Source organism: Lissotriton helveticus, chromosome 7 (genome assembly GCF_964261635.1).
Source record: "Lissotriton helveticus chromosome 7, aLisHel1.1, whole genome shotgun sequence".
In the NCBI taxonomy this organism is placed as follows: Eukaryota; Metazoa; Chordata; class Amphibia; order Caudata; family Salamandridae; genus Lissotriton; species Lissotriton helveticus.
Genome location: NC_136068.1, coordinates 142,157,249 through 142,184,809, shown reverse-complemented (window position 1 = coordinate 142,184,809; position 27,561 = coordinate 142,157,249). Strand labels below are relative to the sequence as shown.

The following is a 27,561-nucleotide window of genomic DNA, read 5'->3' as shown; positions in this document are numbered from 1 at the left end:
AGGGATTGGAACGACAACCCGATAGGAAATAATGTTATTTTAATAAAATAAAACATATACTATTTGATTATAAAATGTAACAATTGTTTAAATATGAATACATTACTTGTATTAATACTATGCACCACATTGAATATTTTTAGTACATGATTACAATTATTTTTTTACTTTAGGTGGGAATTTGTTTTTTTATTTAAATTTCAGAAACAATATTTTCATTTAATTCAATATATTTAAATCCTGGAATTTATTGAAAATTAAGTTAGTGCTATAGCATTTCTTTTCTTAAGGTCTACTTTATAAAAAAAACTCTCAATGGTGAAGTATATGGAAAATAAAAAAAGTTTCTTTAACTTAAAAAGATAGTAACATATTTTTATGTTAAATATTAATGTATTTATTTTAAATGTTGAACAAAAAAGGAAATGGTATAGCACCATTATCCTAATTATGAATAACCTCATTACATTAATATTTAACATAAAAATACTATTTGCTACTTTTTTCAAGTTACATAAACGTTATTACTTTTCCCTTTACTTTACTATAGTGTAAAGTGATTTTATATCTTTATAGTACAAAAGAAAAGAAGTGCTACAGCATTATTAACTTAATTTTAACTAAAATGTTTCATGTAAATATATTAAATTAACATTATTTTTCTGAAGGTTAAATTAAAAATGAATCTCCACCTACAGTATTTTTATTATGCATTAATAGTTATTAAAAGTGATTAATAGAATGAATAAAAGTATTTTAATTATATTTTATTACAATTTATTCTCACGTTCATTTTTAATTTTAAAAAGTTTGTTTTACAGTTAATGTTTTATTTTTAGGTTTTTAATGTTAAATTAAATTAATTTAAACCTTTAACTATTTTATCAATTTAATTTAAGTTAACATAATTTCATATAAGGTATTATTGTAAATCCCTACCTCCGTATGTTCTGTGGTAAGGGTGTTGCAATGCCTGTAACCATGTGTGGTATTGGACTTACATCCGCTTTGAGCTGGAGTAATTTGCTACTATTTTGAGTCGCTTTTTGCCAGTAGTAACTTTAAAATTGCAGCTTGTTAATAGGAATGGGCTTACTCTTTTGGGGGTGGGTGTCCATCCTTTCCTAAACCCCTCCCTTACCCTTCCTAAATTCCTCCATAATGTTCCCCCCTTTGGTCGTAAATATTGCGGATTTACCAGCCCCTTCCATCTGTCCCTCCCACATTTATTACTTAAACAAATGTGTGCAGAGACTAAGGAGTTGGGGTCGGAGATGTCAGCACAGAAAGAGATAGGAGTGGTGTAGGTGCCACCTTCACACATACGTTTGTAACATTTTGTAGTATGTTTGCACTACTATTGTAGTACTACAAAAGTACTACAATACGCAGTTTGTGAATAGGCCCTATTTTCTTTTACAAACTAGGCACTAAAAGCACGGTTCGCGTCACGTTCCTGTATGTGATTTTCCGTACGTACGGTAAATAAAACTTGCCAACCCAATCAGCCTATCAGGGGTGAATTGTGAACATTTTGTATACACCAATGAGTTTGAGTTGTGTGCATCGAGTTCTCCTTAGCACCACCTCTGAATATAGATCGGCCCTGTCGAATGGTAGCTTGGGCTCAGACACACCGTAAAAGTGATGTTATACTGCCATCCGGTGGAAACGCGGGGCATTCCCACTCCAGCATGCGCGCTGGAACTATTTTCTGGTCTGGGTGCTGAAAGTGACCACACAACCTCTCCATATTAGCATCCTCGAGTGTATCTGTGGATCTCTTTCCGATGTCCTTCTCAGGAAAAGAATAATGAAGCAGGCTTTTTCAGAAAGGCTCAATCCATATATGTTTCGTAGAAACAATACACAATTATAGAACGCGTTGACTGTAAATTTCAACCCCATGTTATCTTTGAAGGAGTACGCACCCCTTATGGATTTTTTTTATACACTTCGGAGTTTACCTTCCTTCGTTTTGAGGTGGGATAAAATAGAATTCGATTTATCGGTATTTTCGTGATTTACAGTACTGGTTATCGCGCTGGCCATCCCACTGGAAAAGCAGGTTACCTGGCCGCTGAAGGGTGCAGAAGAAGTCACCGAGCACACACGCTACTTCTCCTGAACTCAGCGCTTTAAGTGGGATAAAAAAACAACTGGGGGGTCGTCAAAGAGGCGCGGCCGATTTAATTAAGGGCGTGGCTTAAAAGCACATAAGCTGAAAATCTATGCTTATTTTAGTGTGCAGGCCAACTGGTATTTTGCTACTTCCCGCATTACACCCAGATATATACCACAGCAAGTAACATTACACTTACAAGACAGTACTATTGGCTTTGTCCATGGTTGTTAGTTGCATAACATAAATAAGCAACAACCATTGTTTCGTAGTATAGCATATTAAAAATGCTTTATTTCTGAAATTGTGAGACTGTGAAAGGACTATAATGAGCGTCTTTGAAGTTACTGAAGTTACATCAAAAGCAGCAAAGGGTGGTACTGCTGCAGATTTAAGATTTATTTTTTTCATCCTGAGGGTGAGGACTGAAATGGAGGGCCTGATAGGGACCCGTCCCAGCACCTTCCTAATCTTGGAATAAAACAAAAGAGTGAACGGTCTGTGGTTAAAGATGTCCCCTCTCACTTAACTGAAGAAACCTCCATGGGATAAGGCAGCCTTTGTGTTTTCTGAGACCGTTCACTTGTACCCACTAACAATGAACTGGATATATGCACGTTTGCTAACAACACCTTATTACATTCTTGGTGGCCAAAGGCACACAAGTTATTCTCAAGGAGGCTAATCCAGGACTACTTCAGGTATCACCGATTTGCACAAGGAGGGTGGTGACATTTGAAAGTGGTGAGGCGGCGCAAAGTGACTTGCATATAGCACCATAGCGAGCGAGCGCATCGAGCGAGCACGAACCCCTTAGTGGGGTTTGGGGGGATAACCCCCCCCCAAGAAAATTTTGAAAAAGAGAAGAAAAATCGTGCATTTTCCAAGCAAATTTGTGAAAGCAGGAAGGTTAATAAAGCAATTGTGAAAGTGCAGTTATTACATTAATAGATGGCATAACATAGGTAGCTGCTTATACAGTATAACCACAGAGCTTCATACATTCCGTCCTGTTACGCTGCTGAATTCAGACTATAAGACTTGCATGAAAATCTCAGCTCTAAGAGTAGAAGAAGTTGCACTGCAGTTGGGAGACAGCCTTTACAAAGCCCTCTGTCCCACTCGTTTTTGTACCTTTCTGCCCCCTGTTCCACTCGTTTTTGTGCCCTTCTGCCCTCTGTCCCACTCGTTTTTGTGCCTTTCTGCCCTCTGTCCCACTAGTTTTTTGTGCCTTTCTGCCCATAAGGGGGGTTCGGAAAATTTTGAAAAAAGAGAAGAAAAATCATGCATTTTCAAGCAAATTTGAGAAAGCAGGAAGGTTAATAAAGCAATTGTGAAAGTGCAGTTATTACATTACAAACACACGCCCACACACAGAGACACGCTTTCACATACAGACTCACACACACACCCACACATCAATCCACACACACACTCACACAGACACCCCCCCCACACACACACACGCTCACACACACATATCTAGATAGATTCCACTCTCCACAGTCACTACATGAGGTGCCAGCTCGCTACCACACATACCTATTCTTTCGAAAAGGCAAATAAAGGATCTAGCATACACACACAGACACACACACTCACACACACAAACACAAACACACACACTCATGCAGATTGTGTTCCTGCAGGGAGCTTGCTGTCAGGCTGTTTGAGGCCTAAGTACTTGCAGCCAGTTTTTACAGTCCGTCTTTGTTTACATCTTAGATGTACCCCAAAAGTGAGCACATCCCACTAGTAAAACCGCAAAACCATAAATATTGTAGCAAGGCCAACTCTGAAGCAGTGTAGTCTTACAGGCTAAGGGAAAGATGGAAGCAGCGGGGTCCACAAAAATATGGTGGCACTGTGGCAGCCATTGTGCGCTCTTTAGTCAGATTAAAGTGCTTTAACATTAACATACTAATGTTTAAGTATATTTAGGTTCCGACAGGACAGGATGTGAGGCTGATGCCAGGCTTCCAGGAACAGGGTGCGTGTAACACAGTAACCCAGAAGACGGCAAGGCGTAGAAAATTGCTGACATGAAAATTAAAATTAACCTACTGCTTCTCCCTAGACCACGCCATCTCAACCCCTTCATGAAATTCACACTGAGTTCACCTCTGTACTGTATAACAGGAAACAGCCCACAAACTTTCCATTTGAATCCCTGAGGTAGCCATAGTGATTTCTTCATGTTAGCTACTCAAACGCCATTGCCTAAAACTAAATCAGTAACCCCGAATGTCCAGACGGCCTGTTCCTGGCTCATTCATACCAGTTGTGATATACCCCCAAAATTCCTGTATGTGATCGTTGAACAGGAGACTTGATTTACACAACACAACAGTCTGTGACGTTATGTGTCTGCCAAGTCACACACCCACATCTCCCCTGTCTTATATTGGTTAGAAGCTGCTTTGAATCACTCACTAAGCATACCTAGAATACAAACACTTTTCATCAGGAAAAAATTAACAAATGCATTCAACAAAGGAACCGCCACTCAAACTGGCATGCGCCTCAGAGTCCCACCATACATGAATAAAAACATGGCAAAATAAAACGCAACACAATTTCCACAGTTGTATGATCAGCGTAATGGGAGGCGCGGAGGGAAGGAAGCAACACAGAGGGCGCGGGAGAGAAGCACCCTAACTGAGAGAAAGGCGAGAGTAACATGTAGCATGGGGGGGTGAAAGTAATAGGAGGGGTGTGGCACAATCGTAGTGGCTGGAGGTAGGGGAAGCATCAGGAGGGCGCGAGGGAAACGTAATGGGAGTCGTGGGTGGGGAGAACCAACACGGAAAGGTGCGGCAATGGAAGCAATCTAATGGGGAGAGACTGAGAGAGAAACATGGAACGTGGAGGTGGTGGTGGAAGTAACTCAGAGGGCAGGGCGCAATCAAGGCGGAGTTGGGAGAAGCAACAGAAAGGCACAGGGAGGGTAGCAAGCGACATGGGAGGCGAGGGTGGGGGGATGCAACACAGAGTGCACCGGGAGGAGGCAAGTAAACCAGTAGGGAAAAAGAGCAATGTATAGTGGAGGAGGAAAAGTAAAAGTGGGAGCGAGCAATGAGAGCGGGCAGGGGAGAAGCAAACGGTCATGAGAGAGTGTAATACGGAGCGCAGAGAGGGAGGAAAGAAGCACAATAGGGAGGCCCCTATACCACATAATAACACATTAAATATAGGCCCATTAGAACCAGCAAAATGTGGATGTAAACTGCATACTTATTAATGTGGAAAAACGCAAAGATCAGTGAAACGTCGTTTCTGCAGATTACTTCTATGGAAATACAATGTCACTGCAGTTTCCTGATTACTCAAAAGTAAACCTCTAAATGAAAAGCTTAATGTCTAGGGAAAACATGCACTCTTGTTCCCTTCGGCTTTGACTGAGAAATTAAAATCAATCAATCGTTCCCTCGCTAATACTTTTCACTATCACTGCAAGAAAAAGGAAAGGGCAAATGTTTAGAGGTTTCCCGCAGGCACCAGTCCAAATGATAGTAGTGGGCGCCAGAACAAATCATGGAGCAAACTGCCGCCGCATCCTATGTAATCCATTCCAATTCCAGCATAGCCGCCCGCGACTTAAAGCTGCCTGCCATTGCCTGCATTCGTCAGCAAAGTAAGGAACTGGTGCTGGTGTGTAAAGCAGCGCACCAATATCTTCCGAGTTTTGTGCCAATTTAAACGGGGGTAGTAGCACCTCTTTGGGATTATTATGCCTCAGGTGGCACGTGCTTCGAGTTCTCGCATGACAGGCCAGGTAATGGCTCCATGATCTGATCTAGTGTTAAATGACGGACATGGCGGGAATCCTTGCAAATCGGCGTATGCAGAAGAAAAGTAGAGCATAATAAGTGACCCACGGGATAACATCTTATAGAAGCGGTTCAATGAAATTATTTAAAAAAACATTATCAAAGCACAAATAAGGCGTATATAAATACAACTAAAGAAGAGGCAAGCGATTAGTCGAATTTTCAATTTAGGATGGCGAAGACAGTAACACTCCTGCAAGACTTGATACACAGCACCAACATGAACACCAAAAAGAATGGGGTCTTTTATTACAAAAAAAGTTCTGAAATATATTAGCAAAAATTGCGATGCTTATTATCCATGCATTTATCTAGCTACATAAAATGATTACCTGCTGCTTTGAAGAGGCGTAACACAAACTCCTGCAGCCCTTTGTTCAGAGGAGGCTTTTTACCTTCAAAATACGGGCGAAAGTCAGCAGAGTTTTGTTAGACTATTTAGGCATGCTAACCGACTGTAAATGGTTCTTTCAGCCTGTGCTTAGCGGGTTGTCTGCTATGGCGGGAAACTAGCTCCGCAGGCAATTTATTTTGCAACAGAGCAGACTCATCTTTGACACACTCGACCAGACGACGTCAATCAAACCTGCAGCAAATCTTTCCCTGCCACCAGAGTAGACCACATGCACACCCCACACGGCTGAGATGCTTGGCTGGGCATGGAATTTCCTGGAGCCGCATTTTCTTAATCTTACGGTTACAACAAGTAACAACCCAAGATCAACTGCCTAAAGAACTCCAACTCCATCTACTCCTAACACACATTCCTGAAGCTCAAGCTTGGCTACTTCATGAATCCGCGGACCGCTACTAGCGCTAGATCTTACCTTTTGTCTTTTTTAATCACACGACTCGAGGAGCAGGCCTGACCACGAGGTCGTGGGCCATGACAACAACTCGTGACATGACTGAGGCGGGAGGTCTGCTGACTGCTGCTGCCTGCGCACGACGAGGGAGGCGAGCCTAGATTAGGAAGGAACGTCACACCAGCAGCGCGCTCGTCCTCCTGTGTGGCCAATCACTGCATGCCTTCTCATGAAGTTACACACACAGCATGATTGGCCATAGGCTGAGGCAGTGTGTCACTACCTGCGGCATCCAATAATGGATTGCCTACCCCTTCTGCGGTGGACCAGCCAATCCTGGCGCTGCATGCAGCGCCAGGATTGGCTAGGGGGGCAACCTGACTACTCGCCCTTTGTAATCCCGGTGGCTGCGTCCGGCTGCTGTAAGAATCAGCACCCCCACTGTCCCTCTCTAAGGGGAACTTTAGTGAGCCTAATAACGCGCATGCTCGGGCAAGGTGCATCCCAAAATTCCACATGCGCAATACTGCTGCTGGCCTGCTGCAGCTGAGTGTGGACTGTCACTCAAGCTGCAGCAGACCAGCCAGCCCCACCCCCCCTGCGCAGTCTGGATTCATCGGGTGTGTCCCGGATTCCCGGCGGGAAGCGCTGCGCTGCGGGTATTTAAATTCCAATCAAATGTGTGCAAGTATTATTTTTGGTGTGCTGCTGTGCTTGTCGACGGTGCGTCCATGTGGCTTAGTGGGGCTACGCCCCTACGCCCCAATGGAGGCACCGCTGCTGCTCCTGAGGCCTCTCTACGCCCAACAATTTATAGCCTGAAATCTGCTCACACTGAGTTAGGCCTACAGAAAACTCGAGGCTTTCAATCGAGACTTCCTGTCTTTGTGTGAAAGCACACAGCGAAGACTTGCCGAAATTGCAAAAACAAAAATGTCAAAACTCTCGTGCAGCACATCAAAAAGTCCTAGAGTGGGTCTCTGCTTGTAACTGATATCCTTGGTCGTTGTGTAATTACAAGCCTTTATAAGCCATATGGCACCGTGCACTGGCCATACACGACCATATAGCAGACATGTCCCTGCAGCCCCTCAAATATCATGTAAGAATATTCAAGCATACATATCTCTCGGTTGTTGCTGCAACCATACTTTGCTGATCCTGCTTAATTTGTTATGCTTTTCCTCGGATCTTTGCATGGACTCCTAGGGTCACGTGACTAGGGGGCGGGGCTCCTCTCACTCTTAAGGTTAGCTACTCCACAATCCAGCCTCTACGTATTTGTCTGCATTTAGTCAGGAGATCTGTGTCATAGGCACTTAAAGCTTACCGTCTGAGATTTTTGACTTCTAGTTTGTTACAGTTTTCACTTACTTAAAGAATACAGTGTATCTATTGTAAGCAGTGGTGTTTGCTGAGGTAAGTGAATCTCACCATAGCTTGTAAAAGAGAAACTATAGTGTTTTTTTAAGTATATCCTTCTAGTGTGATCCTGAGGCCTAGCATTATTAATTAGAAAAATAAAAAAAAATCTTACAGCATTCAACCGTTTTATGTCTGCTTTCCCCCTCCATAATAAACACAATATTGTCTCATTATTCGAACCTTCCAGCGACAGTCAGCGAAGTATCTAAATATACTTGAATTGGCTTAGCAGATTTCCAGTGTTTTTAGTGTAACTCTTCTGCTATTTATTTATCTTTATACTTTGAGCGAGTTCCATTAGGCCTTTAACATTCAAGTATTTTAGACCAGCCCCTTTTCGGAAATCATCTTTTTTGGTTGTATAATATCATTTTTTAATGATTGATATTGGTAACTACAAAATACACTTCTGTGCAATTTCCATCTATGGTCACTTAGGTCTGCGCCCTTTGGGTGTGAAGGTCATTGTTGTCCTTGTCCACTAGTGTGCATTGTTGATGCCACATATTGTGACTGGAAGCACATTATTCTGGACTGAGTTTAAGCTACTAAACCACACTAGTCTGCCTGTGTGATCTATGGAGGCATCTACTTTGTAAGGTGTAGGTCACATGGCCGTTCCATCGTTGTTTCTGAGCGGATAGCACACATGAATGATATTGACATGTTTTTTGTTGTAAGGACGTGGACTGTAAGGAATTATAGACTAGAATTGTTTTCATCAGCTATCTTGCTTTAATAAAGGATCTTCTATCAACACAGAGATCGTGTATTCCGTCGCCAACATCCACTTTTCAAAATGTGTCAATAAGGATGTGATAACCTTCTCTCTGGTGCCCACTCATTATATATGGGAATGTAAGACATGGCTGAAGGAATGGTGATGCCACTAATGAGGTCAAAGTGATCTTCTCTTTCTGAGTGGTACAGAGATATCTCTCAATTAATATATTTGTTGATTCTTGGGGCCTAATTACGAGTCTGGAGGACCGCTAGACTCATGGTGGCGTGACAGTGGCGATCCAGCCAACGAGGCGGGCCGACCGCTTAATTTCAATTTAGGCTGTCGTTCCCTGGCTTTGGCGGGGTGTTCAGGGAATATGCTGGTGGTGCTGCTGTTGCACCGCCATGCATATTACGAGTTTCAGGACCGCCTGCACTGTCCTGGACGTCTTTACTCCATTAAAAGGCTGGCAGTCCTGAAACAAAGGGGGCCCCCTGTTACCCATGTGTATGGGGATGTATGCAGGGGGCCACAACATGTCCCCCCCTGTGTGCATGCATCTCAGTTCCTGCACAGCATGGACTTTACAGTCCATGCCATGCAGGAACTATTTTTGGTGTTCCCATTGCAGTGCCTATTTTCAGGGGCACCGCAGTTGGACCACTAAAAAGCCAGTTAGACACAAGGAACCTCGTAATCTGGCGTAATCTGGCGCACACACAGGTTTGCTCCCACACCTCCAAGCTCGTAATCAGGCCCTTAATGTTAACAATCAGTGTGATCCGAAGGTACCTTCAGGAATGATTGCTCAGTACACTGTACCCTTAAATAGCAAAAGCAGCAACATGGTTGGGTTGTAGGTCCAATCACAGTGTAGCATCATATAATATCATGCCATATAGTTGACGCCACATTGGGATGCACCCCAGGAGTCCAGGCTTTGAACATCTGAAGAGGGGACACTTTGTGCTTAAAACCGCTCACTTTGGCTGCCCCAACATTGTTTTGAACCTTGTAACTCAGACCAGTCGGTGCCTCCATCCTCCAGGCTTCTTAGTTCTTGTAAAAGCGCCATCGCTGGGCTCTCTGCGTCCGCTGCTGTTGTCAGGTAGGCCGGAACAGGGGCCTAATTTCTGACCGTGCTTTGCAGTGGAAATTATATTAGTTATTTATGTCCTCCTAACTAACTCCTAGGGGTTGCCATGGACACCATATTTGGTGACATGGGCCTTAATGTACGTGAGTATGCGGCGGTGTACAGCCTTGACATATGCGGATCTCACCAGTGAAGGCTGTTAAGTCTTTTCTGAGCCTGTGTTTTTCTTTATCCGAAGCCCAACGCTTTTTTAATTTTAGATTTATTTAATGGGACATCTTGCTGAAGAGAAGGGAGTTAGATCTTGAATTGTGTTTTTAACATCATGCTTCCACTTCATGACACTCATCTGTCAACAAACAGGTGAACCTTTTCTTTGTCGTTCTCCGTTTTGGCGATGGAGATTGGTAACCCAATTACTATGCTTTATTTCATGGTCCCCTGTTGTTTCAAAACCTTTATTTCATGAGAATTACATCCTTCCCGTGAATTGTGGGTTTCCATAAAAATGGTATTAGTGTACACAGAGTTGTACATAGATAGGTGTCACTTAGGGGCATTTTTCCATCCAGAGAAACCGACTGACTTCACAGATATGAGAATCTTGCATTTGTTGACACCTCTGTCTGTTTGTAGTTTTATGTCGCATGTGCACCACTGTGGGCCATGCTTCTCCAACCAAGCTCCAGGGGCTAATTGTGCAGGGGGGCAAGCAGGTGTCTGTAAATAGACATGTCACTCACATAAACAACCCTGCAAAATTCCTGGCCCTCTCTCACTAAAGTTCTTCAGGGCACCCAAACCCTATGATGTTTATACAAAAAGGGGTCCTGCCACCCAACCGAACCATATACAGGTCGCCCAACCCTCTGCCCTTCACATACATTTAAACTTATTTGGCACCATGCTCTCCCTCCCCACACACATCCCTCACACATCCCTCACGGTTCCTCTCAATGAGTCCCTTCGATATATTAAAAAAATATCCAGCGTCCTCCCCGCCTCTCACACCTTACTTTGACTTCTCTCCCAGAGCCATTCATGTTTTTTCACTAGAAAAAGTACTTCTTCGTCGCAACACATCTGGTTGAAAGTAACACATTGATTTCCATGGAGATACTTATTTTAATGGTGCAGAGAAGCCCATGGTCAGCTCCAGTCTGTCATATGCACTTTGAAAGGGCATAGGTGGATGACTGCTCTTTTACTCACAATATAATAGTTGGAGGGGCAGTAGTAGACAACAGTGGTCAGACGGTAGTCTGTGTTTTCAGCCAGGAAGGTCTTTTTTAACTTTAAAACAACAGGAAGATGGCATTAAAGTGTGTTTCTAGTGCAAGCTGCGGTCCTAGCCCATATGCCCCTCCCACCTTAAGCTTATAACTTTCTCAAGAGGTGGCAGATGGACAACCTTTAGCGAGTGTCTTGAAGTCACCGATGGGTGATGGGCTTCTCCAGTTCACCCTCTGTGGAGCAATCACACACACACACAGAGCACTGTGTAAAAGGCTCACTTAGATATATGAATAGCTGTTATGCTGTATCTTTGTAGGGATATGTTCTTCTCTCTTTGTCATTTCAGAAAATAGGACTCAATGGCGTGTTAAGAGTCGGCCAAGAGGGTGTTGTGCCCTGAGGATGCTTGACAGGACTTTCTCTTATCTCAGTCTTGTAAAGATGCAAAGACAACAATTGATGAACAGGATGCTGAACAATGTCAAACATTCACCGCGGTACAGAGAATGTAACCTAAATCTATCTTTTTTTGCTCCCCATGCCTTTCCAGTTTAAACCGAGCCAACTGCAAATCAGTCTTGACCCTGCTCCCCATGGGAACAGTCCAGACCGAACTGCAAGGTCAGGTCCTCCCTGGACCAGAAACAAGCATCCTGGGACCGGTTTCGAGGTTTCCCCTCTCGTCAGCCAGGCTGGATTGACTCCAGTGGCATGGAGAGCACAAGACCCACGTCTAGGCATACCCGTCTTACTTGGGGTGACAAAGGACTGGGGTGGCATGATGGGCAAAAGAATGATGGATTAACCCAGCTCTCTTGTCTGGGGCTGAGTGGTTGAAAAGTTTCAGCACTCCGTCCATCATCTTGTGTTTGCAGTCTTGTAAAAAATTCTGTTTTTCGAGAAATATCCCAAAATGGACTCTATAAAATGCTTAGCAAGCGATTGTGTATGGCTTAGTCTGTATTGTAGCGCCCTTGGTTGGGTTTGTTTGAAAGTTGGAAAGGGTCCCTTTTCAAATGGTCAGTTGGTGATGGGAACAGAATACTTGTTCACCACCGGAACTTCCTCTGCCTTCCAAAAATTTTAAATGTGTCCCTCTGTTGTGCAGAGTCTCTTGAAATGTGACGTATTTCAGAAACAAGAATTTTAGCAGGATACAGTAAATAAATATAGCTGTAGGTAAGTACAGATACTCTCCTTGGGCCCTGGCCATCAGAAAGCCTACTTTACTGGCTGTTTCTCCATTCACAAAGAGACAAACTGGTGGAATATCCTTCTCCGTCCGATCTGCCAAACTGTGGATCTCAATGCGGGCTCGAATAAGGAGAGTTGACCATCAGTGCCAATCACGGATAGCAAATTAAACATGCCTGTTCCCATCACAACTTCCAAGTTGTGATCGGTGCAAATAAATTCAGAAGTAGGCATGCACTGCTGCGTCTATCCTCACACTCTCCGCAGTGCTATATGCTTAGGCACTGTGATGCTTGCTACACCATGTTTAGAGCATGTTTCTGTACTACACACACCTCAACCAACTTCAAAAGGACGCCCTTATGCAGAGGTAAATCACAGACCTTCATAGTCTCATTCATGACATGACGTGCTTTTGAAATGTGATAAATAATACAATTGCAGCCAACAAAAAGCAAAAATTGTCTTTTCAGAGTATGTGTTATCCTCAGTCATGTGCATGTGAATAGTCTTATGGCCCCCGGAAGTTCAGGAAAAAATGAATGGGGTCTACAGCCCCTCTCTGATGGAGAAGTTAAATATGTGGTATTGGACTTGAGGATTTCTCAACTGGATAACACACAATCACAGAGGTTAGGTTTCTAGAGAGAAGTTTAAGGACAAACGTAATGCGTTATGCAGATGTCCCAAACTTTAAGGTGTTTCTGCTCTTCTATGGGGGCTCTCTGTGGAGCGCTCTACATAAACTGGAGCCAAATCTGTCAGCATCAGTCTCCAACCGCCATGTTTTATCTACATTGGCATTATATGCTGACTTCAATCATCTAATGAGTCTTAGTTTGTGTAGCAGTGTCTCCAGTTACCTGGAGCCCACTCCCAATAAAACCCCTTGTGCACTCAGGAAGACCACAAACCTTTCAATCACATCCTTCTCAAAGACAGACTGGGACTGGGGGAAGAATATCCTAGCTCATTTAGTTTAAGAACTCCAGTTGCTCCCCTTTTCACAACCATAATTTACAAAGTCATCACGACCAATACCCCTGCCTATCGGGCATAAAAGTTCACTTCCTGGTAGTTTTTGGCTACTGCATCAGACTGCAGACCAAGAAGTGTAAAAACACCTCCCAGACAGAGAGATGGACTGCTCTTAATTCCCCCAAATGCAGCCTTGTGCTATAGACTTTTTCTCTTCTTTTCTTTGAGAAACTTGGATATGGAAAACTCTGTTACTCCACCCCATCTGATCTTTTTAAAGTAATAACTCTAGATGTCAAAATACACACACAATGATATAAGTCCTTCCTTTCTCCAACAATCAAAGAGTTTTGGGTGAGCCGGTTCAACCATACAAATAGATGAGAAGAATACAATCATGCTTGTTTTTCTTGCAACTGCATTTGTTTACTGGTAACATTTATGTAAAGCACTTTGTCATCCTTAGGGCATGTCTGCAAAACAGAAAAACTGCCAAGTAAACTGGCCAGGGAAGCCGGCTCCAATTTTGGGGTGGTGGGGCAATGCAGGGGGGAGGGGGAATGGGCGACGGGGTGAGGGGATTTTTTTTTTAAAGTTACCTGCTCCCGCGGCTGCTGCCTTGGTGCTCCCCTTCCAATGCTGGTAACGCTTCACAGGCTCTCAGGAGGCAATCACAGCGCTGCTCTCATGCTCAGGCCCAGAAAGCCTGGGGCTTTTCTCCAACCCAGCTGTACAACTCAGTTGGGTTGGAGAAACAGGAGTGCGCATGTCTATTTGGCCACCCTGAGACTTCTGGCCAAACAGACATGCGCATTTACAAGTGCACAAACACTCCTCTCTGACTGTGATGCTCGGCAGGATTCCCGGCCCTAACCTCGGCTTGGAGTAGTGAAAAATAAAATGATAATAAAGTGGTTTTCTTATCATTTTATTTTTCAGTGGAGTGATGCTCATCCCCTATAACCGAGGAGCTGCCCGCCCCTCGAAACTAGCTCAAAACTAGAGAAGAAATCCTCTCTGTTTATCACCTTGGCAGGCCAGAATCCACATTACATGTGGACCATAAAGTTCCTACCAAGGCACTAGCTGAAAGGCTTTGCTTTGTTATATACTTGAATACCCATGCTAACCTGGTAAGATGCATAGTAGACGAAGGATTTCGAAGTCAGCCGTTTCAGCCCATACTACCACCTCTCACCTAACGTCAAACTATCTGCTCGCCAGGACTCGTGGCTAGATTTCCAAAACTCAACAATGTAGTACGCCTGACATGCCTCACATTGAATCATATCTGCTGTCTCTGGGCACATTTATACATTAACACGTAACATAGTTGAATGACCTTTGATGGACCATCATAGTAACATAACTGAGGGCGCAATACAGAATCACAAATTCTCATTTGACAGGTGCCTTACAGTAGGGTGCCACCAACCCAACTGTCTATTACTTTGATTTTAAAACCCCCAAGAATTCCCTCCCTGGCCGAGCCGCCCTATTTAAAATCTTGGCGCTCCCCCGCTTCTTTTATGGTCCTCGCAAAACCTGGGCCTCCTCAGTTTCCAACCGGGATTTGACAAATGGGATACTATTGGTATATCCACCGCCGGGGACCTGATACACAAGGGGAAACTTCTCTCCTTCCCAGAATTGCAACAGAAATATGCATTCTCACACAGGGAGGTCTTTCGATACCTCCAGGTTAAACACGCTATCCAGACGAATATACCTGATCTTTCCTCCCTCCCAGAGGCCTCACCCTTAGAGGACAGACTGCTCTCTGAACCCCTGTTGACTAAGGCGATCTCCTGTACTTATCGCAAGCTCTGCCACAATATGCCTGACTCTTTTCCAGCTCTGCGCCACAAATGGGAGGACGACGTTGGCGAACTAGAAGATACTGACTGGTTAGCGGCACTGATGTCCCCACGAGAATCTGCAATCTGCCACCGGTTCCGCTTGATACAGCTAAAAATATTCCAATGAGCATACACGTCCAGCCCGCTACTCGCCAAACTGGGCAGACGCCCAGATGCCCATTGTGTGCGTGGCTGCGGCATGATAGGTACTTTTTATCACACCTTATGGGAATGCCCGGTGATTCAACGACTATGGAAGGGGGCTGTTAAGAAATTGACAGAGGCACTGAAGAAACCGATTCCACTCACTCCCGGGGAGGGATCCTCAATGTTTGGGAGGCAACTGACTTGACGGACATAGAGCACCAGTGGTTGGCACTGGGGTGCCTCCTAATCAAACGTTCCATAGCAGTGCACTGGGGCTCCCCTGACCGCCCGCTTGTGATACGATGGGTGGCAGAAATGGACAGGGCTATGTTGGCCGAAAAAACTGTGTATAAACTCAGAGGTTGCCCTAAAAAGTGGGACAAGAAGTGGGGGCCGTGGAATATATATAGAGGCGAGATCTGCAGTTCTCCTACTGCGGACATGGCGTTGGATAGGGTAAGATCTGCCCCCTAGAGTTCTGTGCATTAGGCATACGTGTGGCTAAATTGCAATCCCTTTGAGTCCCTGTGTATCCATTTGTTGTTTGATGTCTTTTGTGACCATTGTGTTAGATAGGGCGCAGGTTGCTCTCTAAGATCCTCCAATTTCGACAAATATGTGGCTCAACTGTATCTTATGTCTTTTATATCCTCTTGTCCATTTATTGCCTGATGTGCTCTGTTTTTCTTCTTAAATTATTATTATTATTTTTTTAAACAAAACCAAGAATAGCCTTTCATGAAGTGCCACAAATAAAGCTGTCTGACTGAAAGCCAGTACACATAACTTGGTGCAAACACAGATGATATTCTGCTCGCTAAATAAATGTAAATGCCTTTGGCCAGTGCTTCAAGCCTCACAATGAATTCTGTTCAATAAAGCATTCTATATATGGAAGATCTTTACCGCGAATAACCACAATTAATGGTCTGTTACTTTTCAAAGCAATTAATGTGTTTCATAGATTTATTGAATATTTATTAGATATTACTTGCCACCTTTATGGGAATTTTAGACTGATGAGACAGAAAGTTCAACAGAGCATGTGATCACTCGAGAACCACAGCTGCAAGTAACCAAGGGGCTGATGGTCTCTTCATACATCCAACCTAGGGATGTGTCAATTACACACCGATTCATTTACAATTTGTGATGCGACCTATGTCCTAATATTTGGCACTGGACATGGTCAATTCGCAGGGGATCATAAGACACTAGTATAATAAATATTAATTAGGCAGACCACAATTTGCAACCCCCTATGATTGGCAGCAGAAGCCGGGATGGCGGCTTGCAAGGGCCGGCAGTCTTCTATCCCTGTATTTTCAGTCCCAAAGGGAGACATAAAAAAAATAGCACCTGGCCCTTTAATGGACACTGGCTGCTTTTAAACAAAATGTTACTCATATGTCCACTTAAGGGCATTGTACAGCTCTGTAACCTGGGATACTCTCCAAGCATCCTGTGAACATTATGTGCTAGACACGAGCTGGAAAGCCTACACCGGATCTGAACAAGGTGTTACCCTCAATGTGTTCTCAAAGGATGGATGTGTGTGTATATATACCTTTCAAGTTGTAAAGTTGCTTTATTTTATTTGCCCTCTTGCTTCGTAGATCAAAACAGTCTCACTGGTTTCTAGATAGAAACTATTGGAGCATTGAAAATTGTGACTTCATTCTCACTAAATAATTCTTCGACTTATGGTTTTTCATTCATAGATTGCAGAAACATATGCATTCCTGCCAAGAGAGGCTGTGACCAGGTTTCTAATGAGCTGTACAGAATGCCAGAAGAGAATGCACTTTAATGCCAATGGACTGGAACCTAAAGGTAGGAGGATAGCAATTTGTATGTGTGGAAGAGGGTAATGAAGGATTGTTGGCCTAATCAAATCATCCAGATAAGTTAATACATATGACAATGTGTATCTTAACATAATACATTTTTATATTCATATATACATGACATTTGTATACATATAGCCAGCTGAGAGGAATCACGTCCTAGTATGGCTGGGAAAAGGTTAACGGGGAGAGTGAACAATCTAGGAATTCAGAAACTAAGATGTAAAATATAAGGTTTGTAAATGTGCATCTTATGAATGTGTGGTTTGTGATGCTCTATCACAACCAAACCGAGCGCACAGCGTTACAATGTTTTTGCTGCTATTCCTGTTTTAATGTCCAATTAGTTCAACTCTCAAGTTTCGTTCGACATGAATCTCTTATTTATTTAGATTATTTCATTAAAGTTATTTTTCACATTTTTCTTTCTGTGGTAAATTTGAGCTTTGAATCATTACAGTCAATGGTTTATATACATATTTTCACTCAGTCATACATTGTATTTCATTTCATACAAGTATCATTTACAATTTACGGCGATTGTTGCGGTGGTTGGCCCGATGCATTTCGGGACCGTAGTCCCTTCTTCAGGGGCCTCTGTAAAAAGAATTGATGAACATAAATATATTGTACTACACATCAGTGTTATATTCATGCATAAACTTTCAAGTATGTAAGCCACTTTAAGGTTTTGAGTACTCCACCTTCATTACTAAATTGTTAAATCTAAGGATATATTTATTTAACATCATAGAAGCTGCAGATGCTCAATTAGCTGCTCTGTTAAATAACTTGCTCTGTCCGTTTCTAATGAGTCTTTAATTAAAAGGAAACTACACTAATGTAAACCAAACGAATCCGAGGTCCTCGGGATACGCCATGCTGTTCCAGCGTTAAAGGGGGTGTTGTATAACAAGGGTTCTTTAAAGGGGGTGTTGTATAACAAGGGTAGTTTCCTTTTAATTAAAGACTCATTAGAAACAGACAGAGCAAGTTATTGGAGTACTCAAAACCTTAAAGTGGCTAAATAAATAAGAGATTCATGTCGAACGAAACTTTAGAGTATCACAAACCACACATTCATAAGATTATTACGAACCTAGGGACAGGCAGCCCTTTGATACCGAACAGCACGCTAAAGCAGAAAACGAGAATTAAGTCTGATATAAAGAAGTCCACGCAAGCAATAAACAAGGAGTGCCAGTTGCCACCATTTATTTCTTTTGTAAATGTGCATACCAGACCTACTCTTCTTTAACAGCGGGTATATCCTAAGATGCTGCACAAAGTGAGACAGTAGTTCAGCTAAATTAATCTGAGAACAGGCCTGTGTTTCCCACATGGAAGCTATCAGTAAAATGATGTTTTCAGTGGTTTGAACTTCCATACCATTAAATTGATCAGAGAGAAAAGAATTGGTCCAGAAGAATGCTGTCCCCTGTGGCCATGTGTCTGTTTCTCTGGTGAAGCAGTTTGGAGTCTTGTGAATTTTAAGCACATACAGACGAATCTACATCTGGTCGAGCCTCTGTAAGCTGAAATGTTCCAGAATGGTAGCAGTATTTCCATGGCTCCTACACATCTCAACTTTACTCACCAGTTCTTTCACCGTTACGACATAGGGAATGACACTGAAACTGACATGGACTATGGCCAATCTGACAGACCTCCTTCCAGCAGGGGTCATTTCGGAATTAGTGTAATAGCAGTAAAACTTCCATATTATGAGTATGCCTTTCAGTTTATTTGGGTGGCAAATTCAGACTCCATTGTACAGAAACTTCCCTCAGATGTTACATGCAAGAGGACGGCAGACATGCAAGGAAGCACCTTTCACAACAGAGTAGCACTATAAAGGAACCACTTCTTCAGAGATTTCATAAGTGGAGTGCTTTTATTCCAACACATTTAACCCATACCAAAGTTACCCACTTGAAAACTTCAGAAAAAACGAACAGAGACACTAAAGTTTGTATTGTGCCAGTTACATTCCTTTAACACTCAAATACAGTTAAAAAAAATTAAGTATAGCACTGGAGGCTTACAATAAGTCATCAGGTGTTGTGCATAACAATGCCTTGATAAAATAGAAGATCTTTGGAGGGAATCTAGTTTCCTTCCATTGTGTACCTTATGTCACTCGATTTCTGTTGTCACTTTGTTAGAGTTTGGTGCACTCTTAAAGCATCAGTTCATCCAACTGGAATCTGACCTGGTCCCTGCTCTTTTTTGTCTTCTGTATCTCAGAAATTGAGTCTCCTTCGTCGCTGGACTCCGGGGTCATCGACTATAACATGCCGTTGACTGCCACATACTTGAAGCACATGAAATTGCAGGTTATGAGCTCTCAGGACCAGGTGGGTGCATTTTTCTGCTATTTTCCTCTTTTGGGATCGCTGCCAGTATGTTGCCACGCTTTGTTGTAGTTCATGGTCATCAACTTGTAAACCGCCTGGTTTTAGAATGTTTGCGGCACAATTCATTGCTTTGTTCGGCACAGAGTTACAAATGCTTTTATTTTTTATATAGCGCAAACTTGACCCAAGCGGGTATCAGAGCGCTTTACAGACGATGCAAAGTAAGTAACATGTAAGAAAAATATGTACTAACTGTGAAAAACAGCAAATTGCGGAAAGTAACCTAAAGTGACAAAAAAAAAAAAAACTCAACAAGGCAAAAAATGTACATACGGGAGCAACAAGAGTCCAGGATAATGCAATTAAGGTAGCAATTTGTTCATAATAAATGATTTCACTTCTTTTTTGAATGATGCAGTAGAAGGGATTGTAGGATGCGCTCTAGTCTATGAGCGTGAACGCGATGACGCGTCACGCCATAGACAGGAGCGCGACGCGCGCGCATGCGCAGTAGGCGCGCTTTGCAAGGCGCGAACGGAGGAATCGGCAGTTGGCGACCGGAGCAGTCGATGTGCAGACGCTCGGCGCCCTTTATGCTCAGAATACTTGTTTGGCATGAAAATAAATACAAAGAAGTATACCCCAACTTGGTCTCTGTGTATAGTGTGGAGATTGAACATTACATTGGCGACGAGGGTGGGATCACGAACACCAAGGGGCACAGTGGTCAGGAGCAGACATTCCAAGACAGCTCCACACCAGCAGCAGAAGGCCAACAGCGAAAATAGACGAGCAGAGGGCGTGGCAGTAGCAAAGAAGCACGGAAAACACCCTATTGAAGCTCCAACAACCAGGTCAGTGCTGGGCCAGGGAAGGAGAGCACAGCCAGCACCCTGGCAGCCAAAGGCACCGACCCCAAGACAGAGGAGGGGGCACAAACCGACGACCCCACGCAGGCTAGAAGGGATAGCACCCCAGGTAGCCCCAGAGGACAAGGGAACACGGCAGGAAGTGCAGGAGCGTCCAGTGTCCCCATTCAACACAGTGCTCAGGTGGTAGACCCCAGAGGCGAGGCCAGGATGGCGAATCAAGCGTCCGCTCTGATGGCCCCTGTCCCTTTCCTGCCTAGACCGGGTGAGCCACAGCTAAAATGGGAAGACTGGAAGGAATACTTTCAAAACTACATTGAGGCGCTTGAAGATGAAAATGAGGGGGCATTCACCCCGGAAAGGAAGAAGAGACTGTTACTCCACAACCTGGGCCCGGAGGGGGTGAGAGTGTTCAAGAACCTGGTGCCCAAGGAGAGGGGAGCGACCGAAACAGACGTCTTTAAAAATGCTCTGGATGACTTGGACAGCCATTACCATCCAGCAGTGTGTGTCTCCATAGACAGGTATAATTTCCAGCAAAGGAAGCAGGAGGTTGGTGAATCGATTGATGATTATGTGGCGGCGCTCCGACGCCTGGCCATCACGTGCCAGTACGGAGGTCTCCAGGAGGAGTATATCAAAGACCAAATTGTCATGCACACCACGTGCAGGTCTGTCCAGGACAAACTGTGGGCGCAGAGTGAGACATCGCTTAAAGAAGTTGTGGCTATGGTCAAAAAGGCCGAGATGTCAAAGCGCGGTGCGGAAGCAGCCAAACGTGAGAACGCACCGAGACAACTGGTCAACAAGATAGATGAGGCGCCCCAGCCCGGCAAACCCAGAGGGGTGTACGGAGATCAGAGGAAGGATTCGAGATGGACAGGGAAGCAAACAGTACGTCCTAGTCCAGACAACAAGTTTGCGTGTTATAGATGCGGCAGCGCGGCACATTCGGCACAGGACAAACGCTGTCCCGCGTTCCGCGCCAGATGCTTGTTTTGTGGCCTGGTCGGCCATTTTGAAAAAGTATGTCGCAAGAAGGGGAAGAAATCCACGGTCAAGTGCGTCGATGCGGCCACAGCGGACGTCAGTGGGGAGGATGACCTGGAAGACGACGATTTGGTGTTATGCATCGAGGATCAAGTGTTAGAGGTGACGGGAAAGCGAAGAGATAAGCCTCGCACGGACATGCTGATAGGGGGAGTGAAGGTACACGTGGCCGTCGATTCAGGATCTCCTTGGACCATCGTGCAAAGATCCATATGGGAAGAAGACTTTGTGCCTGTGGTGGGGCCAGACCTATGGCCACCGGACATCAGACCCATCTCGTACACTGAGAATGACATTCCTTTAGTGGGGTGCAGAGACTTCGTATTCGAATTCAGAGGGAGATCAGCCACGTGCACCCTGTATATAGCAGAGAGAGGTCCTTCAGTGCTGGGGTGGAGAGATGCAGGAGATCTGGGAATCATACTCAACCCAGGAGGCAAAGAGCAAATCCTCTTGACAGACGAATGGCCCCTCACGAGAGATGAAGATTGGAAGTCGGCATACCCCAAAGTGTTTGATGGCTCAGTTGGGAAACTGGACAAGTTCGTCCACAGAATGGTCCTCAAGGAGGGCGCAGTACCAGTGGTGCATAAAGTCAGAAACATACCCATGTCGACCAGCGGAGCGGTACAACAGGAACTCTTGAGGCTGGAGGAGCGCGGCATAATAGAGCCGGTGGACAGTGCAGAGTGGCTATCCCCCTTGGTGGTGGTCAAGAAGCCAAATGGACAGGTGCGTCTCTGTGTTGACCTCCGCGAGCTCAACAAAAATCTCATTGTGGAGAAGTTCCCCCTACCTAGAATCGAGGAGATGCTTGCCAAGACAAAAGGTGTGCCTCACTTCTCCACCATAGATCTCACGTCTGCTTACTATCAGATCGAGTTGCATCCATCGAGCAGGAAGTACACCGCCTTCATTACACCTTTCGGGTGTTATCAATTCCGGAGGATGCCCTTCGGCCTGGCGTCCGCAGCGGCTGTTTTTCAGAAGCTGATGCATCGGCTGTTCAAGGACATTCCGGGGGTACAGTACTTTCAGGATGACATCCTGGTGATGGGCTCTTCCAAAGGAGATCACGACAGGAAGTTGCAGAGAGTTCTGGATGTGCTGCAAAATAAGGGGCTAACGGCGGAATGGAGCAAATGCAAGATAGGGACCCACTCGGTGACATACTTGGGTCATGAGATCAGTACGAGAGGAATTTCACCGAAGGAACGCAATGTAAAGGCCATTAAGGATGCAAAGGCGCCCAGCTCCAAGGAGGAAGTGCGGTCGTTCCTTGGGATGGCCGAATATTATAGTAAGTTTGTGAGACACTTTGCCACCAGGACATACAGAATGAGGCAGCTCATCAGGGACAAGACCAAGTTTGAGTGGGACTCAGAAGCTCAATTGGAATTCGACACGATCAAAGACTGCATCAGCCAAGCGGTTCCGTTGCAAGGGTTTGTCCCATCGGGAAAGACTGTGGTGACAACTGATGCCAGCGATAAGGGCTTAGGGGCTGTCCTGGCACAAGTGAGGGAAGATGGTGCCACTGAAACAATAAGTTTTGCTTCACGTGCATTGTCCCCGACGGAGCAAAGGTACAGCGTTATTGAGAAGGAGATGCTGGCCGTCACCTGGGCGTTGGGCAGGTTCCGGCAGTTCGTGTGGGGTACGAGATTCAAGCTTCAAACTGATCACAAACCCTTGATCAAGGTCTTGACTTCCTCGGGTCATGAGACGGCGACCCCGAGAATAGCAAAGATGACGCTGAAGCTGCTTGATTACACCTATGATGTCGAATACCTGCCAGGAACGCAGAACAGGGTTGCAGATTATCTCAGCAGGGCCGCGGCGATGGAAGAGGCGCCGGAGGATGCCCTGGATAAGGAAGAGATGGTGGCTAGCATGGAGGACCATGAGAGATCGATAAGTATCCAGGAATGGGAGGCTGCCTATGATCAGGATGTGGAAAAGGTGGAAATAAAGAGGCATTTGACGTCGGGCTGGCCGGACAAAAGGAGGCTTGCCGATGGAATACGGAAGTTTTATGAAATAAGAGAGGAACTGTCCCTGAGTGACTCGGGAGTGTTCATATATAGAGGCGAGAGGGTCGTGCCGCCAGACTCACTAGTACCCAGATTATTAACTCTACTGCACGAGGGCCATCTAGGTATTGTGAAGACCAAAGCACGTGTCAAGCAAATGTATTGGTGGCCAGGCATGGATGTCCACATTGAAAGGCAAGTAAGGGAGTGCGGCCAATGCCAAGGCGCTGACAAAGTGCTTAGACCACTCAGACCGGCTTTGGGAAAGTTTGACACACCACAGGGACCTTGGGAGAATGTGGCCATCGACATACTGGGACCTGTCCTGGACAGCAAAGGAGTGAACAAGTATTTATGTGTAGTAATGGACAAGTATTCCAAATGGCCGGAGGTGGACATTCAAGATTCCATGGACACTGACACAATTCTAAAATTCCTAACGACACTATTCTTAAGGGAAGGCATTCCCAAAACAATTCTCAGTGACAATGGCCCGCAGTTTGTATCGGACAAATGGACTAGGTTTATGAGGAGAAATGGTATTGAGTCAAAACACACGGCAGTGTATCATCCTGCATGCAACGGTCAGGTGGAGCGGTTCAACCGTGTGCTAATGGGCTCCATACAAGCGGCCATCACGCAGGGAAAGGATTGGGAGACGGAGGTGATGAGTATGCTGTGGTCTTACAGGATCACCCCCACGGCCGTGGGGTACAGTCCATTTCAAGTGCTGAGAGGACGCCATCCGTTCACTCGAGACAATGTGGTATGGAGAGAGAAGACCATCACCAGTAAATGGTCCCCTGCGGTGGTTCAGCACAATTTGGAAAAGGCCCAGAAGATCTATGCCGCTAACTATGACAAACGTCGTAATGTGAAAGGAACAGAGCTGGAGGAAGGAGAGTGGGTTAGGGTTAAACTCCCTACCCTACAAAAGAAAGGCGACAGCAAGTATAGTCAGCCGTTACAAGTCAAGGAGGTGCGAGGTAGAGCAGCTCTCCTCAGCGACGGCAGGGTGTGGTCCCAAGACCGCATGGCCAGAGTGAACAAGATAGTCGTATGGCCTAAGCTGGAGGAGATAGAGACACAAGGGGACTACCATGAAACAAGACCTCGACCAGTGCAGGGTGATGAAGTCCTTCCCGAGGGAGTAGGAGAGGACAGTGAGATGGAAAATCCCAGCACGGGATCTACAACCAGAGATGTAACGGCGACGGGAGTAACACAGAGTGGAGACCGGAGAGAAGGATCGAGATCAGGTGGAGAAAGAGAGGTCGAAGAGATCATGCCGGTAAGACACACCCGTAGTGGCAGGGCTGTCACAGTGCCCTCTCGATATAGAGACTTTGAAATGAGTGGACATTGATCATGGGATGTCAAACGGGTGGCCCTGCCAGAGAACATGGGGGACAATGGACACACTGTTAGAGTTGGGGAAAGTTAATTTTGTTTATTGTTAAAAAAGGGGAGATATGTAGGATGCGCTCTAGTCTATGAGCGTGAACGCGATGACGCGTCACGCCATAGACAGGAGCGCGACGCGCGCGCATGCGCAGTAGGCGCGCTTTGCAAGGCGCGAACGGAGGAATCGGCAGTTGGCGACCGGAGCAGTCGATGTGCAGACGCTCGGCGCCCTTTATGCTCAGAATACTTGTTTGGCATGAAAATAAATACAAAGAAGTATACCCCAACTTGGTCTCTGTGTATAGTGTGGAGATTGAACATTACAGGGATCAGTCTGATTTCGGGTAGTAGGGAGTTCCAAATCTGTTTTTCAAGTCTTATTTCAAAAAGGATCATACCTGCGTGTGCGGCATTGCAAGAGTGCAGCATGGTATGGTTGCATCACAAGAAAGACATAAGAGAAATTTAGCAGGGTGATCAGTGTACATGGACATATCTGTTCTTCTTTTGTACTTACCAACTGTTAGTTGGCTGTGCAGAACACTATTTTCTTATTAGCGTATCCACAGAGACGGGTTGACCTAAATCGAAATAGGATCATTCACTTACTGAAGATTATTTGTGCTCATTCAGTGTCTTTCTGCAATTTTAGTTCCTCCTTTAATCTCAGGGATCCCCCAAAGGCTTTTCTGGGTTCCCGTGGCATGTCCCCTATAACCTTTATAATTTACTTTATTTCAATGTTTCCTCTGGCTTCTTTGATTCTGACTCATTCTTTTGCAAACAGTGGTCAGAATCTACGGTGTCAGCACATCTAGTACTAGTAGAGAAGGGTTCTCAAAAGTCGGTCCAGCACATTCCCATTTAAATAAATGTAGCTATCTTAAAAATCTGGCATGAATCCGACCCTCCAGGACCGACTTTGAAGAATCCCTGTAGTAGATTATGGTTTTACTTGATAGACATCCTAACCTGGATGTTGTCCAGCAGTCTTTTACATTAATCTTTCAGACTCGCCTACCTTACTAACAGGTGACCTGTCTCCCAGAAGAAACCCTACCTGGCCTTTGGTATTGTGGCTTCTGCAGTCTGGATTAATCATAATAGAAAGTGCCAGGTGTGGAGTCTTTAACCAGCCCACATTACAGTAATGGCAACAAGCATTGCCAAAGCCAATAAGTCTTGAATATGCCAGAGCTATTGGCATTCTCACTGTGTTTTAGTTATGTTGTACAGCAACGCGGCTGATGTGTAGCATGGCTGAAAGTAAAGAAAAATATTTGTACTGGCCGCATCATAGCGCTTTATTTTGTAGTGCTGCGAGCAATGCCAACCTGGCAGTGGGTATCTTCACAGGGTAGACCACCGGTTACAAGGCTCCACATGACATTCTCCGTGACGGTCCATGCTCTCTAAGCACATTTTAGGCCACTGGTTCTGGCGAAAGGCAGTGGCTGGTTCCACACCTGTGGGGATCAGTCCAGGAAGAGAGACACGTACCAGGGTCCACAGTCCATTGCACCATCAGGATTCAAGCAAGCCGGGCCGAAGAAGGCTGTGATGCCAGAAACCGGTCCCCGGAAGCTTGTTTCCTTCCCAGTATAAGAATTGGCTTGGTAGTTTGGTTTGCCCTGTTCCCATCATGCACTGGGACAGGAACAGACTAATTTGCATATAGCCAGGTTCTGAGCTGGGATGGTGCAGTGAGCTAAAAAACGGTGATGGATTAAAACCATGATCTCTTGACTTGGTAAGAGTATTCTGCATCATTCAGAAACTCTGTCCATCACCACCTCCCTTTTCCAAAATCCATAGCAACCACAAGGCAACTCAACACAGCAGCCAGATACTTTCCTCATCAAATTACTAAAGTTGTTCTCTGGAATGTCTGTGTGCATTGCTTCTCAACGAGACAAAGCCAGCCTCCCTTCTGACTGTCCCAGTCCATTCCAAATAGATATGGATTACTCTCTCATTAGGCTTCCGCCTCCCCCCTCCGAGGACATTAGGGACGGGGAGTCTGAAGAGTCTCTTCAGTGTTTACGGGAGGAGGTTCACACATCAGCTTCGCCCTCAGGCAGATCCACTCCCACTCCCTGTCCTGTTGGGTGGGCTCTCTTGAACCTGCAGGAAAGGCTATGGCCTAAGAAAAGCCTTAGACATACCTTTGTATTAACTTGTGCTGCCCAGTGCAAAGATAGTGAAATGTATAGGATAGATGAAGAAATTGTAATCCTTGTGCCAAATCACTTACAGTGATTCTATCTAAGAGACTATGTTAAAAACTCATCCTTTTCATTCATTCTTGTCATTTTATTTAATGCCATTTCAGTGGTTGCATGTTACTATATAAAATTTTCAGTGGTTGCATGTTACTATATAAAATTTTCAGTGGTTGCATGTTACTATATAAAATACCATTACATCTAGCTGCCACTAAACCGAAGTCTCTTCATCAAGTTATCACTGCGTCAACTAGGTATGTGTCACTACATAAATCAATACATCAACATATTTAACACTACTCTTTATGATAATCTTAGTCATGACCTTGACTCCTACTGTTAAACCTAGCCTTAAACTC

General features: G+C 44.7%; 1 protein-coding gene across 2 annotated transcripts in view; it reads left to right on the top strand.

The window, feature by feature from the left end:
* Nucleotides 1-27,561, top strand: part of NOL4L (nucleolar protein 4 like) — a 412,363-nt gene that overhangs the window by 143,817 nt on the left and 240,985 nt on the right. For both annotated transcript variants that reach the window (XM_078651785.1, XM_078651786.1), the window contains exons 3-4: nt 17,139-17,250; nt 19,512-19,621. In XM_078651785.1, coding sequence (XP_078507911.1) covers nt 17,139-17,250; nt 19,512-19,621 — 222 coding nt within the window. The remainder of the gene's footprint in view (nt 1-17,138; nt 17,251-19,511; nt 19,622-27,561) is intronic.